We start from the raw sequence: 19,020 nt of genomic DNA, 5'->3' as shown, positions 1-19,020 counted from the left end.
TTACAGACATTAGAAGATCTATATTAGTGAGACATTTCTGTATGGGACTACGCAGGTTCTTTAGTTTTTAACACAATCCTTAGTTGTTTAAGACGAACCTAAGAAACAAAAATCTATTAAAATTAAACCAATTTAATTGTTTTTTAATGCCTTTTTAGGACCACCAGGTCCAAAGGGTGAGAAGGGTGATATGGGGCCCCTGGGACCTGCTGGACTTCCTGGTTTGACCGGAATAAGAGGTATCATATCATACACGCACACACACACGCACGCACACACACACGCACGCACGCACGCACATACACCTAAACTGTTTTTTCATGTGTCTTTAAATGGTTCTTCATACTGTACATACCAATTTAATTTTAGTTCAAATTTATTTCAAAAATTGCACTGTGGCAAAGCAGCTTAACAGAAAATTATAAAGTACTGTGCAAAAGTCTCAGGCCATGCCAGAATTAGATTTGTTGTTTTTGCTATGTTATAGTGATCATATATAATTGTTTCTCAGTCTCTTTAATATAATACATCCATAAAATACAGGAAATGTGTATGTAGTATAAAGAATTGTATAAAAGTATAAGCTGAAGTGTCAAGTTTTTAGGGTAAACTCCCCTTCCACTTGAGCAATAGCAGGAAACGGCAGGGTCTCTTTAAACTAAATAAAATTAAATCCTAATTTCTAATTTTAAAGATTTTTTTACTAAATTCTCCTCAAAAACGCTCAAGATGTGTTTAGTGCCAAGAGAGGTCACACTAAACACCGATGATGCCTAAAGAAGACATTTAGTCCTGAAAATGTAATTTTGTATTTTTTTGTACAGATTTTTTTATTACAAAAGTTGTGACACAGTTGTGTGTTGACAGTCTGTTGGTGGCCTAAGACTTTTGCACAGTTCTGTAAAATGTATTCATTAATATCAGCTGACATCACTCACATCTTAAACTTGTCTTTCGCCATTTTGAGTACCTGAAGTGGTCACAAAAGAACTAGAAGCTATGCCTTCAGTATGTTGTGAGCATCAAAATCACTATTTTTACAACACTAAGAAGGCTCGACACAACATGATACTTTGCTCGAAGTATCATCTGTGTCTCTACACGTGAACTCGAGCATTGAGAACGTTGTTTGTGTACACAGAGTTTACTAAAAAGAAAGGTTCTGAACAACTGACTTTGGTTGTTTTGGTTATCCGCTCGCCGCCATCTTGCCAGTCAAGATGTATCGATCTCCGATTGCGACGTAAGGAGGGAGGAGAGTAAAGATTGATAGCTCCATATAAATGATCGCATAATTCCTTGTTTTGTCGCAAGTGAATAACAATATTGACTTTCTAGTTGAAAAAGGAGCCTCATATGAGATTCATTCATTCACATTCGAAAATCGATTCTTTACGTCTGGCAAAGATGGCGAGCAGAAACCAAAACAACCAAAGTCAGTTGTTCAAAACCTTTCTTTTTATTAAACTTTGTGTACAGAAACAATGTTCTCAATGCTCGCATTCATGTGTAAAGATCCAGGTGATACTTCAAGCAAAGTTTCATGTTGTGTCGCACCTTCTTAGTGTTGTAAAAATAGTGGTAGTTCGGTAGCAGCGGCTGGAAGAAAGCATCAGGGATCAAGTAGGCATCACACCCTAACCAAGATATATTTTTTTAAAGTGGTGTTTCTTTTCATGACAGTCGAGGTGCGAAATGAGTGGTCTTTCGTAGCCATTTCCCGTATCCGTAAGAATCATAGACAGTAAAAGATAAGAAATCTGTAAATCGTAACAAGCAAGCCAATGCTTGTCAGTAGCCTACTGATACTCGTTAGGTACCCAAGATGGTGGCAGGCAAATGGAATGACGTAAAAAGTCACATGACTGATATTCATGGATAGAATATATCAAATCAACTTAAATAAGTTCCAAAAGGTTTGGTCTATATATTCTTTCTAACATCACACCCAGCTTCGGGGATGACAACAGTACAGCCATCTAAAGAAATGTTGGTTTCTATTCTATCTGTCATATTTAGAGATATTGGTTTCAATAATCGGTAGCTCTGTCCTATTAGAATTTAGCAGAACGATATTGCTGGCCATCCATTATTTTATATAATATTAAGTGACAATTTCTTTCCCTGTCCCAACCGGACCTGCGGTGGGCCGTAAGTTGCAAAAGGATGAGAACCCCTGTCCTAGAGAAAGCATGCACAATGAGAAAAGGCTCAATTTTTGGCCACACAATTTATATCACACTTATATCACAATTTATTTTTCAGACGGCTTTTGGGTTAAATAAAAAATAATGCGTCCTGTAATTGACTGGACTCCTGTCCTGGAATTTTCCTTGTTGACAGCCTGTCTAACTAAATAAAATGTGAACTAAATAAATGTGTATGTGTGTTTATTTTCAGGTTTAGCAGGAGAGAAGGGCATTCAGGGACCTCGGGGACTGGCAGGACGGGTTGGTCAGGATGGCCATAATGGAGAGAAAGGAGATATTGGACCTGTTGGACCTAAAGGTTAGAGCTTTTTATAGTGACCCACCCCAACACAAACAACCTAGGTGTTTTTTGAGCAATATAAACATAGTCCCAGGTATCCCCAGAATGTGTCTGTAAAGTTTCAGCTCAAAATACACCACAGATTTTTCATTATACAATGTTGAACATGGTCATTTGTGGCTGCAATGAAGAACGTGCTGTTTTATGTGTGTTTCCTTAAATGCAAAAAAAGCTTCTGTTCCCCTTCCCGTATGCAAAGTACAGCTTTGGACTACATCATAACATGTGTCTCTGGCAGAAGGTTGAACGCTCATAAGGAGGAGTCTGTGAGCGGTCATGGGTGGGGCCTAATCAATGTGACATCACATTGATAGGGGATCCCCAACAGCCTATTTTGTGTGACGGTTTAAAGGAGATTACACAATGAAGAAAAGATGGATTTGTATAATACAGGATGTTTCTGCACACACACTCATTTTTTGCTAAAAACACATTTAAAAGTGCATTTTTTAGGTTTGGGGGGCTTTAACTCTGAATCTCACTTAAACCACTGATCTCATCTTCTAAGCATGCAGTTCTCCTTGCACCTTCCAAAACATAGACTGATTTTCCTTTAATGCTCTCCAGAATTCCAGAAAACCATCCCCCACGCTCATTTTATCCTTCTCAGCTTACATCAAAACAACCTAACAGTTCCTCTTTGTGTTGTTGCCTCATGACAGTGAATGAGATGATGTTTTGAAATGTAATGATTCATTTTCAAGAATGTGATGCATTTTTCCCATAATCCTGAATAATGGTACTCAAAAACACCATAAATGTGCAAAGACTGTATCCACGCTATTCCTACGCCCCATGACGCTTTGCGCGAATTATGGGTGCGACTTCCGGCGCGTACTGTCACTGAACCAGAGCCGGCGATTTCTATGATGATTACGGTCATAATTTCATGTAGGAACCAGTGTAAGGATGAAATTAAGAAGTGTCCTGATACATCAAGATATATTCAATCGTTTCATGTTGTTCCTCGGGGATGACGGGTCTTCAATGTGCAAATATAAAAGCACAGAGACATGCCGTATCTCTACAGTGGGACAGTCAGTCGAGTGTTTAATGGAATATACAGAGACTTCTTGTTTTTAACCTTTTCAGGTGATGGTTTAAAATGTCACAAACTGTCCCTGGTGTGAGTTTTTTTTAAACGGCAATTTTTAATCGACTTATCGAGTTTTTATGGCTACACATCAAGCTTCACGCGATCCGACAGCAGCGGTAACTTATGCTTCTCATTCAATACAATGTAAGTTATTTAAACAAACCATAATAAACATATTAAACTCCTATTACATGTTTTCAGTATTGTTTTCGTTTTATGAAAATATTATACAGTAAATAAGACATGAGCTTATGAAATTATTTGCTTAAAAATATAATTTTAAACATAACAAAAGTAACGGTATGCGTAAACACATCCCATCACAAACTATTATAAACAATAACTAATAAGCAGTTAATGTCGTAGGCTATATATTCTGTACTGTAATCTCATTTTTGTAATAATATATAGTAGCAGAATAAATAAATCAGCATATTTATATCAGCATAATATGTTGTTTTTGAATAATTATTGTATTTATTGTTCACTGTCAGTTTCTATGAAAGGTTTTACTGGATGGATGTGTGGATACAGTTAATAGATGCACGTGCGCCACATAAACATTCAGTTCTTGTGCATGTATTATAGTTAAAACAACTGTTTTGTAAAGATTTACTGCGTTTGTATCATCTATTATGGCAACCCCTAACTGCACAAATGATGCTGGTCTTCCTGGATTTCATAATAAGCATTAAAATGGCAGTCAAAACAGCAGACTCGTATCCCTCGCAATAGGACTACTATTACCTGTGGCTCACCGGAAGTTTTACCCATCTAAGCTCAAGATGGCGTCGCCTGCATTTACGTCAGGAATAGTGTGGATAAATGTCATAATATAAATGACAGGTGTTCAAAACAAGAGCCTTTGTCTTCGGCAAGTAACTGACTAATTGACCGGCAACTTTGTGGAGGCACTCGGTGTAAAGAACTGAACGGAGTACAATGGATTATTGTGGATTATTGTGCGCTTTGGATACTTTAAGTGAATGTAGACATGTCTAAACAACAGAAAACGCGTCCAATATATAAAGGCATATAGGGAAGGACTTGGACCACAAGAAAAGGCACGATATTTAGAGAAATTACAATTTATAGGCGGTGCAGGTCCATACGAGTTAGCTTCCTCTTCTTGGATCTGTGACGACCCGGCGATTCTTTCTTCAGTTGCATATTCCGATATAGTCAACTACCTGGTTTTCATGCCGAGCCCATATGTCTATGTCAGCTTTATTTATATAGCAAATTTAAAATAGCCAGTGTCCTACCAAAGTGTTTTACAGTAAAATAAGCACACAGTAAAACAATAAAAGCAATAATTGTTTTTACAATTTACTATTAAAAATATTATTATCATTACAATAGAATATTTGTTATGAGCAATTAAGCAACCTGGCATTAAAGCATTGCAGCGCAAATTTTAGTTTAAGTACATTTTGTGCATACACGTAAAGTATACTTTTAAAAAGTACATATTAAATACTCTTTATACACCGTGTGCAGAATTATTAGGCAAGTTGTATTTTTGAGGATTACTTTTGTTATTGTACAACTACAGTGCTCTTGGTCAATTCAAAATGTTAACAAACCCTCAAACCTGAACATTTAAGTAGTAAAAGTGAAATTTTGGCTTTTTTAAGAAAAAATGTCTATTTACATCATTATAAGGCAACTATTAGTGTGCAGAATTATTAGGCAACTAAATGAAAAACAAAGATTTTGCCATCTCGCTTGTTTTTTTTTCACCTGTTAAAGTGAGAATAATAAACAAACCCTACATTTACAAATAAACATTTAATAAAAAAAATAATAAAAAATATATAAACTCAGTGACCAATATAGCCACCCTTCTTTTCAATAACAGTCACAAGCCTTCCATTCACGGATTCAGTCAGTTTCTTGATCTGTTCTGAACCAACATTTTGTGCAGACGCAACCACAGCCTCCCAGACACTGTTCAGAGAGGTGTACGGTTTACCTTCACTGTAAATGTCCTGCTTAAGAAGGAATCAAAAGTTCTCAATAGGGTTTAAGTCAGGTGAAGAAGGGGGCCATGTCATTAGTTTTTCACCTTTAAGGCCTTTACTGGCCAGCCATGCAGTGGAGTACTTATGATGTATGTGATGGAGCGTTGTCTTACAAAATAATCAGTCTTCTTGAAAGATGCAAACTTTTTCCTGTACCACTGCTTGAAAAAAGTGTCTAAATGTTTATTTGTAAATGTAGAGTTTGTTTATTATCCTCACTTTAACAGGTGAAAAAAAAACAAGTGAGATGGTAAAATCTTTGTTTTTCATTTAGTTGTAATAATTCTGCACAGTAATAGTTGCCTAATAATGATGTACATAGAAATATTCTCTTAAGAAAGCCAAAATTTCACTTTTACTACTTAAATGTTCAGGTTTGAGGGTTTCTTAACATTTTGAATTGACCAAGAGCACTGTAGTTGTACAATAACAAAAGTAATCATCAAAAATACAACTTGCCTAATAATTCTGCACACGGTGTATAAAGCACAATAAGTAGAAGCATACTTGTTTTATACTTTATGTACTTTAATCATATTTCTAATACAATACTACTCTTTTTCTTGAGCTTTGCCAACCACAAGCGCCGCCTCTGATAATTTCTTGCATTCCTTTCCCTGGTTTTTAATAACTTTGGAAGTCGATAATATTCCAAATGTTTTTCTCAAACTGTCCTAATGATACAACCTCAAACACTCCAATAATTAATCATTTTCCTTGACGACGTTTTGACCGCTGCATGAGCTATAAAGCTTTATTTAAGTTGTGACGTTTCCAAGGGTCTTTGTTACTTAAGGACTGCACCTTGACCTCTTGCCCCTGCAACAAAACTTTTATTAGGTTTTTGTTTTAAAGAATAGTTCACCCAAATATGACAACTCCCTAATAATTTGTTTACCCTCATACCATCCCAGATATATCAGACTTTGTTTCTTCAGTTGAACAAAAAACTAAAATTTATATTAACTTATGCCGTTCTGTTATTCTCTTATATAGGAGCCAACATGCCAAATCTCCAAAAAACACATAGTAACACAAAGTAATCTAAATGACTACAGGGGGGTAATAAATGTATTGTGAAATGAAACCATATATTTGTAAGAGAAAACTGACATTTTTATGAGATACGTGTCAAGACTGAGGCATTTTGAGATGTTTTGTGTGTAAGTGCAGAGAGATTCTGTGTTTGCATGCTTTTTATAACACGCCTCTCAGTGTGTGCGCTTGTGTGTGTCCATTTGGGTTTGTGTGTTTCTGTGCACACATCAAAAAACAGCTCACTTTAACAATGTCCTGCGCTCAAATGGTTTAAAATCACGTTTACAAAGCTAAGAAACACAAGTGTCTATGTAAATAGTTATTTCTGAATTATGCGTATTTGAGCACTAAATTGCATGATTTTTACTGCTTTTTTTATATTTTTCAGTTTTAACATACAGTGGGTAAAATAAGGATTGGACATGTCACGATTTTCTCAGTGAACAGCTGCTCCGTGTTATTGGCTCTCCTTCGGCTATTTCACGTAATAAATCCGCCTGGTATGCTTGCAAAATCGCCATTACGTGTAAATACTGTGTAAACACTCTTGTTGGCATCAACCCAACAAATCTGTGTTGTTTATAACCTTGTACACAGCATTCCAAATTATTATGCAGATTGGATTTTAAGTGTATAGGGTCAGTTTCCTGGACAGGGTTTAAATTAATCCAGGCCTAGGCCTTAGTTATATTAGGACATTTAAGTAGTTTTTATAAATATACCTTACAAAAAACCATACTGGTGTCCATCTTGAGCCCCTCACCGGCCACCTCTAATCAATGCTCACAAGCAAAAATCGTTCCAGTGGACCCAGACATACATGAAGACTCATTTTCAAACAGTCTTGTTAACTGTGATGAGTGCCGTGCAACCCTAAATGGTCCAGATGGATGGAGTAGTGGATGGTTGGTGAATGTCCATCATGTCCCAACAAGGCTGGGACATCAATAGGGAGGAGGCGGATTCATGTTTTGGGAAATCATGGGGAGAGGGCTGGTAGGCTCCCTGAAGGTGTGAAAATGACCTTGACAAATTATATAGAATTTCTGACTGACCACTTTCTTCCATTGTACAAAAAGAGGAACCATGCCCTCTGTAGCACAATCATTTTCATGCATGACAATCTCAATCTGCAAAGAATACCTCTTTGTTATTGGCTGCTATGGGCATAAAAGGAGAGAAACTCATGGTGTGGCCACCATTCTCCCCTGACCTCAACTCTATTAAGAACGTTTGGAGCATCTTCAAGCAAAAGATCTATGTAGGTGGGAGGCAGTTCGCATCAAAACAGCTGCTCTGGGAACCTATCCTGCCAAGAAATTCAAGTAGAAACTCTCCAAAACTCAAAGTTTAATTGATGCAAGAATTAAAGGTGATATCAAAGAAGGGGTTCTATGTTAACATGCAACTTGTCCTGTTAAGATTTTTGTTTAAAATAGCTTTTGATTTCAGTAAATATGACCTCCTAATGCTGCTAATTCAACAAATGACTATTTTCAGTTCTTTACAACCTAAAAAATGTTTTGAAACTGTTGTGCATAAGAATTTGGAACAGTGCATTTTGAGTTTTTTTAATTTTGAAATGAATATTTGTATAAAATGTGATCTGGTCTAAGTCAAGGGTATTGAAAAACATAATGTGTCTGAAAATAATTATACCAAACAAATCTGATCTTTCATGTCTTTATTGAGAACAACCAAAAACCTCATAGTGCTTGTGTTGAGTACATGACCTCAAAAAAGCTAATTGGAGTCAGGTTTTAGGACACCTGGAGTCTTGTTAAGATAATACGTTTTGAGGTGTGGACTACAGCTACTTTGACTGATAAAAACCCCTCAAATATTTGGAGTTTGCTCAAGAAGAACACGCTTATGTGAGCCATACCTCGCCAAAAAGAGCTTTCAGAGGAACTACAATCAAGAATTGCTGCTTTACATAAAGCTGGAAAGGGTTACAAAGTTATTTCAGAGACTTTAGAAATTTACCAGTCTACAGTAAGGCAAACAATCTACAAATGGAGACGCTTTGTCTACAAATGGGCGCCCAGTCAAAATGACACCAAGAGCACAACGAAGACTCATCAATGAGGTAAAGCCAAAGATTTGAAGGCATCATTGGAACTTGCTAACATCTCTGTTCACGAGTCTACAGCACACTGAAAAACGAGGGAATCCACTGCTTAAAAACAAAACCTTGGTGCCCGCCTGAAGTTTCCAAAAGAGCACATTGTCACTCCACAGCAGTATTGGCAACATGTTTTCTGATCTGATAAAGTCAGAGCCCCGACCTCAATCTAATAAAGATGCTATGGATTGACTTGAGAAGGGCCATACACATGAGACGTTCAAAGAATATGACAGAGCTAAAGCATTTCTGTCAGGAAGAATGGGCTAAGATTCCTCCTCAACGATGTGCACGTCTGATCCACAGCTACAGGATGCAGCTGGTTGAAGTTATTGTTGCCAAGGGGGTCAACCAGTTATTACAGTTTTTCTTGATTGCTAAAACACTATAACCAGGCTTTTGAACTAAAATTTCAAAACCATAACGCCATTTTTCAAGAAGCACAATCATTTTGCTGAACTACAAACAGTTCTCCCCTGCTTTAACACATGAGTCAAATTTGGTTAACTGTTACTTCAAAACTCTACACACAAATCCCCGCATTTCTCAGTGCTTACACCATCTGGTCATATGGAAAGCACTAGCATTCAGTACTGTTCACTCAAGTCAGCACAGCTTAGGCTCAAATAGCAAACAATTACCAAGGTGGAAACACTAAAATAAACACACATCAATCAGATCCTTCAATAGATAGATAAAAGGGCCAGAATCAGTTCACTGAGCTTTGAAACAATAGATCCACACAGAAATGAAGGAATACAGTAGGTCAAGGAGGAGGAGGAGAGAGAGGAGGAGGAGGGAGAGGAAGAGGAGGAGGCAGAAGAGGAGGGAAAGGAGGAGGACATGGTGAAGGAGGAGGAAGAGGACATGGTGAAGGAGGAGGAAGAGGAGGAGGACGTGGGGAAAGAGGAGGAAGAGGAGGAGGACGTGGGGAAAGAGGAGGAGGATGTGGTGAAAGATGAGGAGGGAGACGAAGGACAAGGTGACAAGCAGTCTCAGATGAAATTCGAGCCCCATGACCATGTCCTTGTCCATGGTATGACTATGAGCGAGACTGAGCAACGAGTAAAGCCTAATTTGAGTCACTTCACTGTTGCCTTCATCTTCAGAGCCTTCAGTGAGGAAAACAGAGAGATGAACTTACAGTAAGACTACTCTGTACAGTAACTTTAGTGTGCATACACAGTTGGACTATGCTACTGGAATAAAGAAATGAATCCAATTGCCTTGCATACAGATCGACATATCGGTAAATAAATGCAGGGGTGGATCATGCAAGAGGATTTTACCCTCACTGTTTGGCTAGGACCAATATAGTCTGTGATCTGGACGAGATTCTCTGGCCTGACCAAGAACAAAGACGGGATGTTTAGGCGGAATAAAAAAAAAATTTCAGTTGTGCTGTGTAGCACATGAATGAATAAAAATGTGCTAATGCATACATTGATTGTGTCTTTTTTGGTCATATGAAAAGGTTTTTGAGCGGGAGAACCGCAAGCAACTTACCAGTTTTAGATATATTGTTTTGAATAGTGTGTAAGACTATGTTGTATTGTGTGTGTTTTTGAAAGCTTGTGTGTGATGTCTGACGGAAAAGTTTGGTTTTTCAGAGTGAATGGTTTTGAGTGAAGAGCTTTCATTTTGACCTGAAAATATGATGTTTGGAGAATTGTGTGAGGTGTTATGATATTGTGTTTACTGTTTTGAGAATATGAGGCATAGTTTCAACTGAGAAAAATTCTAAGGGTTCACTTACTTTATTCACTGCCATTTTGAATGTTGAATGGGTGTGTTCAATAAAGACATGAAAGATCAGAATTTTTTGTGTAATTATTTTTAGACACATTATGTTTTTCAATACTCTTGACTTCGATGAAGTTTAGATTACGTTTTATGACGTTTTATACATTTATTCAGAAAACCATGAAATTCCAAAAGCTACACATACTTTTTCTTCCAACTTATGTGTGCAAACCTCTTGTTTGACTGGGGACTAACTAGAGAGCGTTTTTTCCACGGATTTGCCAGCTCGGTGTGTAAATCAGAAAACTGGTGTTGGACTCTCTTTTTTAAAAGTCTTTCATCCTCGTCTTTTCATTCTCTTGACTTTTGACCGGCCACGCAATCTTAAAGGGTTAGTTCAGCCCAAAATGATCATTTTATCATAAATCACCCGTGTCGTTCTAACCACAAAGTCGATTGTCTTCAGAAAACATTTTTTATATATTGTTGATAAAAACCGAGAGGCTTATGACTGTCCCATAGACTGCAGTTCCATTTACAGAAAACAATGAAAGACATTCCATCAGGTTCCATCAGTAGTTCAATAATAATATTATGAAGTGCCGAGAACACTTTTGTGTACAAAGAAAACAAAACAAACAAATTTGTTCTCCTCCAAGTCATTGTGTGCGTTCACAGTCAGATTACGGCACATGCTACTGACAATACTCTTGCAAGTAATTTGTGAATTTATACGGGCTGTATAAGTATTGTTTGCAATGTTTCCATAATGGCTTAAAAAAGGAAAAAAACTAAGTTTTTTTTTTTTTGCAACTACGGATAAAATGCCACACTGAGACAAGATAATAAATGTGCATTTTATTCGACAGGTGAAAGAGGAGAGAGGGGACAAAAAGGAGAAAAGGGCGAGCGAGAAGACAAAGGAGAGAAAACAGGTGAACATTTTTATTTGTGTGAAAAAGAAGCAGAACAATCCATTTCATTTTGATCCTACATCTCTGTTCATTAAATGCCCTATTCATTGATGTATTTCTATTATACATTATGTTAAAGTAATTTTTGAAAAAGAGTATAGTATTAGTACTATTAAATATTATTTATGTAGTATTTTATATTGCTACCATTAGAGGATCCATGATGTGATTCAAAATATTATAAAATGAATTTAGAGTATGGAAAGAATATAAAATGTACATACTTAACATATAAATAAATTAATAAATATATTAATTAGAGATTTTTAATAAATGAGGAGATGGCAACCGGCAAGCTTATTTTGTTAGAAAAAAATCATACTGTTAACTTAAGTGTGAAAAGCCTCTTTTAGCTCAAAAAAATATTGGTTTGGGTATCGGTGTGAATCAGCCTATCATTTGCAATTTATTTCACAATTGAGCTTTGCATTTTGTGTAAATTAGTCTTTCAGGTAAGGTTATTGAACATTGTGCTGACCTCTTGTACTAGACTTAGGTTGAAAGATCACACAATAGACAGTCACTTTGTAAAAAACTACAATGAGCGAAAAAAATAGCATTTTTAAATCAGCAAGAGTGAGGTCAAGTGTTGGAAAACAATAAGTTTCTTAAAGAGAAGAGAGTCCCGTCCAAAAGAGATGGCTACACTGCATGATTTGATAAGTTCATTTTACAAATTTTACTAGAAAATTAGCTGTTTAACATAAAAAGAGGGTCTTAACACCAATAAATTAATTATTTATATACATAAATATTGTACACATCAAGTGGTTCATGCTAATAACATTTTATCAATAGTATGGTGGGTTTGATTGATTTACACAAAGACTCTCATAGAACTGTAAATAGAAAAAGGTGTGTGTCTGATAAAGTGGTTAAAAACTGATGTTTAAAGTAAGTTGTTTAAACAGAAGTAAATAATGCCATCTAGTGGTCAATACAGAATATATTATTGACTGGTATTATTTATAAATGGAGCCTGAGAGCATTGCATACTGTATAAAGTGGGGGGAATAATTATTTTGTAACTTTGCCCAAAACAAATTAAAATGTTTGTAATTTCTATAGTAGGTTTATTTTAACTAAAAGAGACAGAATATAAAAAAGTATTAAAGTGTTAAAAAAAGAATTGCATTTCAGTGAGGGAAAGAAGTATTTGATCCCCAAGCAAAACATGACTTGGTACTTGGCAAGCACAGAGTTAAGACGCTTCTTGAAGTTGGTCACCAGGGAGAAAGAAGTCATTCAGAAAGCATCTTAATCCTTAAAAGAGGTCTTAAGATCCAAAATTGTTAGGAGTATGGACAAGGACTTTTAAGAGGCTTAAGGGTTTCTTTAGCAGCAGGGAAAGTGGAAAAAACATGAAGAGGGAGACAAAGTTAATAAGACAAAACACATTCGATGCAGGAATCATGTTTGTGACCGATCTTATTAAAAACATGCTAACATCTCTAACACTGCGCAGAAATGCTATCGTGCCAGAAATAAAGGTAATCACTAAATGAACTACAATAACAGATTCAGCAACTGGAACAAAATGCAACTATAGTAGAGATCTATAAGAAAAGTGATCACACAAATTTACAGAAACTCTATGTTCTTGGGGTCATAGTCAACATTTGTGTGTGTGTGGGTGTGTGAGTGTGTGTGTGTGTGTGTGTGTGTGTGTGTGTGTGTGTGTGTGTGTGTGTGTGTGTGTGTGTGTGTGTGTGTGTGTGTGTGTGTGTGTGTGTGTGTGTGTGTGTGTGTGTGTGTGTGTGTGTGTAACCACATCACATTTTTAATTTGCACAATAAAACAATACTAAAATATTTTACAAAACGAATGATTTGCATAACCGTACTAAAATTTTATTTTCCCAAATAAAGGATTAAGTGTTCCCTTTTGCCACTACCAAAACAATGATGTCACACCGTAATTTCACCATTTCGTTCTTGCATGATTCGGAAGTGAAACTTTTTTGAGCAAAGATGCTAATCAGAACATGGTTAACAAGTTCTGAACAGTACACATATAAAAACAAAAAATGTGCCTAATCGCGGGAATAAAGGTGTGTGGTTGTTGATGTCATGTAAAGTTACACAGATTTTTAAACACATACATCTTAAAATAATGAAACCTATAGACATTTTGCGAGTATACGTCACAGTTACGTCACTGCAGGCTGCGTGCACAATGTGGTGGCAGAAAAACAGTGGAAATTAATTAGACACAAGTGAAACAAGCAAGACAACTAACTAGAAAATGTCTTGTTGTCCTGTTGAGTGTCTGAATAGGAATGCCAAAAAAAGATGACCTTCATTTTTATAAAATACTGTCGTCGAAGACACCATTTGAAGATAAACGTAGGTGTTTATGATTGCAATTATCCCTTAAACGGACAAACTGTAGTGATGAAATCATCTGAAAATCTTTTAATAATTAGAATAGAAAATAATAAGATGTCCAGTGTTCTGTCGAAGTCTGATCCCTCTATGTGTCTCTTATAGCATTTTCATCACGTTATGTTTATAATTTATTTAAAAGTATTAAGGATCTAAATGAGTTCATAATATCAATAATATCACCATTTATTAAATATTTCTGTTTTTTCATAATTTCTTTTTACCTTATATCTTGTCTTTTTCCTCTTTGTTCTAAAATTATTATGTTATCCTACTTAATAAATATAAAAATATAGCACACACACATGATGTAAAGGGTTATTAATATATAAACAGGCCTATAGAAATTAATTTGTATGTAAACATAATAGTTTTATAATAGTTTTAGAGCAAACACGTAGGCTATAAATTTAAGGAAGAAGTAATAGAAAACAGAAAAATTATGAAATATTTAATAAATGGTATAAAAAACATGATAGTATTGCTTAGTTTTTATATGTACTTTAGCGATTCATACTGTAAAATAGTTGATTTACAAATTAAAAACAATACATATACATTACATACACGCACACATATCAGTAGCCAAGCCATTTAAACTTTTAATTTATCTAAAACATAAACGTAACGTGATGAAAACACTATAAGAAACATTACATTAAAGAGAAAGAGACTTTGACAGAACACAGGATCCCTAAAAATCACAGGTTAATGCTAAAACACTTCACACAGCTACTGCAGAGCTGACACTTTCTGCCACCAGTTGGGCTCCGCCCACAAAAAACGTCACCTCTGTTTGCAAACACGCAAATGAGTCTATTAACTCACCATATAGCTACACGAGAGAGTGACACGTGAATATTTCCTGATCAAAAAATGTAGGGGTGTGGTTAAAATAAGTCTCAGCCAATGGACTAAAACATAAATTGTTTCAGTAGTTACATGACATTGTTTTTTTACATATAGTTTCATGATTTATTAAGAAATTATTATTATTATTATTATTATTTTGGAAAATAAATGTGGATAAAAGCAAAAAGTTAAAATTTAGGGGTTATGGTTCCGGCCAGCCACCTCATATTTGAAAGCATCCAAAAATTATTATTATATATATTATATATTAATCTTACTGATATTTTAAATATTGAGGGCTTTTTAATTATTAACAGAAGTATCTAAGTAAACATCTAAGATTGGAATGCTTAAAGCTTTTTAAATGTGTTTATTGGATGTGGGACAGCAGTTTGCACAATGGCTCATATATGTCACACTCCCAGTTTGTCTGCTTGTCTGTTTCCTTTGTTTTCACCATTTGTCTCCCTCAGGACCACATTTCCCCTCATCATCCACGCTCCCTCACCTGTTTCATGTCTACAGTCATCCTCCAGCAATCAGCAGCATCATCATCATCATCTCTCCTGTTTCCCTTTTTGTTTGTCTGGTCTCCGTCTTAATAACTGTGTGTTTCCCTGCCTGTCTACATGTTCTTATTATTGTAATTAAAGTTGATCCTTTTAATCTCAGCTCCAAGTCTCCATTCTGTCTTTTTACATGCAGCAACCATATGTGACCCTGGACCACAAAACCAGTCTTAAGTCACATTTGTAGCAAAAGCCAAAAATGCATTGTATGGGTCAAAATTTAAAAAATTTTCTTTTATGCCAAAAACATTAGGATATTATGTAAAGATCATGCTCATGCTCCATGAAAAAAATTCAATTTCAAAAACCTTATGACCAGTGATGTGGATCAAGGTCACATATATATATTACCTATGTGCGTTCTGTCCATAAGCTACGAATGCTCTGCATAGCCAAGCAATTCGTGGACTCTAATTCCTATTAACACTTGTCTGTGTCCGAAACAGCCCCGTATATCTTTATTCCCCATATTGGTTTGCTAACATGGTCCCACTTAGTCCAGGCATGCAAATAGCAAATAGAAAAAACACCAGCCAATCAAGAAAACATCTTCATCAGTTTGACAACACATGCGCTGCAGATACTGGCAACGCAAACAAATACAGAAATGCGCTGCCAATTCTTACAACACAAGTAAACATACCCCAGAAACACTTCCGTTTTAATTTGTTTTGCTAGCAGTGCATTTCTGTATTTGTGTTGCAAGGATTTGCACCGCGTTTATGTATTTGTTGAATTTGATCATGGGGATTACAAGGTACACACACACAAAAACCAGCTCCACAAACCACCAAGATGCATGAGCGTACAGTGGTGTGCACAGACCTTCGCAGGGGCAGAAGGACCAAAAAATGTTCCTTTGTAACCATACTTGGCATTTTATGAACGATGTTGATACATATGTAATGTATAACACATCAATCAATCAAAATACTAAGAAAGAAATGGGCAATAATGTGGATATTATGTTTAATATTGTTGATATTTAAAACTTTATGGATAAAAGCGCTAGCTATCAAGAAATAAAAGATTAAGTAAATTATATGCCAATTGATTTAACTTTGGTTTTTCCAAAGCACTTTTGAGATTTAAAATTAATTGGGGTTTTACTACAACTATAGGATAAAAACATGTTTACTATTGCAAACATAAATTAACAGGACTTTTGCTACAGTAACCATAGCTCAACCATGTAATTTGTAGCAAGCAAAATGGTAGTTTAAGTTTAGGTGTTTATCATAGATATTGGTTTATAACAAAAATTGTTTATTAAAATTAAAAAATTATCTCTCATTATCTCAAAAAATGTATGAATTACTTTATGTATATTTTAGAATATACAATTAAGATATTTTATAAATAAGAAAGAAATTCTGGAGGGGGCTTAATTGCTATTTTGGCACCATTTAAATATAATTACAAAATATAAAAAACATTGATTTTAAAACGTCAATACCCAGTCTCCTGAGGATGCGTATAAATAGCACGAAGTGTAAAAATCGTGCAATACATATGCCAAATTCCACTTTGGCGTGCATATGATACGCCAGTCCTTCTCATTCACTTAAACGGTGCATCTTTTTTTGTTGTTTTGTTTAATGGTTTCTCAGTTTTGTCTGTTTTTTAAACCATTTTCGCTTGGGTTTAGGGTTAGATCTTAGATTTGCTTAATGAGGTTATTTAATATACAGGTTTCTGCATGTTTTTGTCCATATTTAAGCCATGGTCGCTTGGAGTTGGGGTTTGGGTTAGGATGTCATTTTTATATAACAAAAAGTTGATCTAACCCCAAACCCAAGCGAAAATGGTAAAAAAAATTGCAGAAAAATTGAGAAACCAATAAATAAAACGACAAAAAAGATGCACCATTTAAGTGAATGGGAAGGACTGGCGTATCATATGCACGCCGGGGTGGAGTTTGGCGTGTGTATTGCACGATTTTTGCACTTCGTGCTATTTGTACGCATGTTCAGGGACTGGGTATTATTTAAAAAATAATAATTTTTACAATGTTTGTGAGTGCTCATAACTCGTACAGCAACATTTATCAGGTCTGCCATCCATGATGTGCATCATCTCTTGACCTTTACTCTCTTCAAACTGCTAGCATAGACACATTTTTACTTTGTTCTTGTGGTAAAGGTGACATGCCTCTATGATTTTTGGATGGGCGTAGTTTTTTCTCTTTTTTAAATTTTCCTACTGAGATCGAATGATACACATTAGCAGACATCTATTATATAATGATTTTACATGGCATGTAATGTGTAGGCCTATCTAAATACAGTTGTAAAAGGTAAGTAAGGTAAAAGGTTTTACTCAGAAAACCATCAAAGTTTGTCATTAGAGGGATTCCTCATTAAAATACATAAGGTGTGCTTACATGGTACCACAGATGACACAAAATCATTATCACAGAAGAAGTGGGTTTTTGGTTGTTCAACTTCCCAAATGAACCCAGTCTTTTATATATCGAATAAAACTAAAGACTCTTCAGAGATATGAAGGATGTAATACTACTCTATAGGCTACTCAAGATTGACATCAGATAAGCAGAAACAGCCTGTGTTATGGGAGTTTTAAAGTGGAACACACATCACAATTGATGTGCATCTATGGCCGTGAAGAAACAGCAGTCTGGCTCCAAGGAGAAAAAGAAAAAAGAAAGCATCACTTTCAGGTAAGTTTAAAAACCTGTCAATCGTAATAGTTTTGGCTGTTGACACCACCAAAATATCATGATTTTAAAAAAATATAACAATGTGTATTTAATTTATGTCTCATATTTTAAATTATTTTAAAGCAACTACACTCCAAAAACAAACGGTGCTACATAGCACCAAAAGTGGCTCTCCGCTCGCAATCACAGAAGAACCGTTTTTAGTGCCATAGGTGATGAAGCACCTGTGAAGCACCTGTGCAGAACCGCATAGTGCTATGTAGAACCATATGTGGTGCTATATGGCCCCTATTTGGTTCTACACAGGTGCTTCACTGGTGCTTCACCGGTGCTATATGGCACCAAAACGGTTATTCTACGACCACGAGCAAAGAACCACTTTTGGTGCTATATAGCACCGTTTGTTTTTAGAGTGTATATTTGTGCTCAAGACATTTGTTTACATCCATTGTGTGGTGTTAATGTATGTATATGTCCTTTATAAAGTATTATTTAAAGTAACAACACCTTCTTAACTGGATGCTTGGTGTTATTAACTTTATTAATTAGAACATAACTGTAGGGCATATCATTTTTGCTTAAGACGAACACTTATGTCACACATGCATTTTTAATTTCTAATATTTTTATTGAATACAGGATCAATGCTGAATGTTGTTAGGAAAGCTGCAGAGGCAACGTTCGGCACTGCTCTAGAAAGATTTTAGCATCTACACAGTCACTGACACACAATCCAGCACTGAGGCTGAAGTCTGTCGGCTATACAGGTACAGATACAAAAGTTTTCTTTTTGTGTAATTGTAGTTTGTACTGCTGTCAAGATACAATTTTAAATAACAATTGCATTTTGAAATATTTCAATAAAGTTTTATGCTGACATATAATGTGGTTGTGTGCGTGATTTTTTTTTTTACTTAAGGGGTCGAGGGCACCACAATACAAGTTGGCTTAGGGCACCCTTTTGGCCAGCAGTGGCCCTGAGAGG

General features: G+C 35.7%; 1 protein-coding gene across 2 annotated transcripts in view; it reads left to right on the top strand.

The window, feature by feature from the left end:
* The window catches only part of scara5 (scavenger receptor class A, member 5 (putative)), a 71,200-nt gene that overhangs the window by 46,666 nt on the left and 5,514 nt on the right, over positions 1–19,020 (top strand). The window contains exons 6-9 of one of the 2 annotated variants that reach the window (XM_073855841.1): positions 159–239; positions 2,401–2,508; positions 11,446–11,511; positions 15,260–15,519. In XM_073855841.1, coding sequence (XP_073711942.1) covers positions 159–239; positions 2,401–2,508; positions 11,446–11,511; positions 15,260–15,504 — 500 coding nt within the window. In that variant the 3' untranslated portion in view covers positions 15,505–15,519. Of the gene's footprint in view, positions 1–158; positions 240–2,400; positions 2,509–11,445; positions 11,512–15,259; positions 15,520–19,020 lie in introns of those variants that run through there. The other variant, XM_073855840.1, reaches the window with a different exon arrangement.

Source organism: Misgurnus anguillicaudatus, chromosome 18, assembly GCF_027580225.2.
Source record: "Misgurnus anguillicaudatus chromosome 18, ASM2758022v2, whole genome shotgun sequence".
In the NCBI taxonomy this organism is placed as follows: Eukaryota; Metazoa; Chordata; class Actinopteri; order Cypriniformes; family Cobitidae; genus Misgurnus; species Misgurnus anguillicaudatus.
The sequence above is the reverse complement of the archived record's forward strand: the minus strand, read 5'-3'. Positions and strand labels throughout refer to the sequence as shown.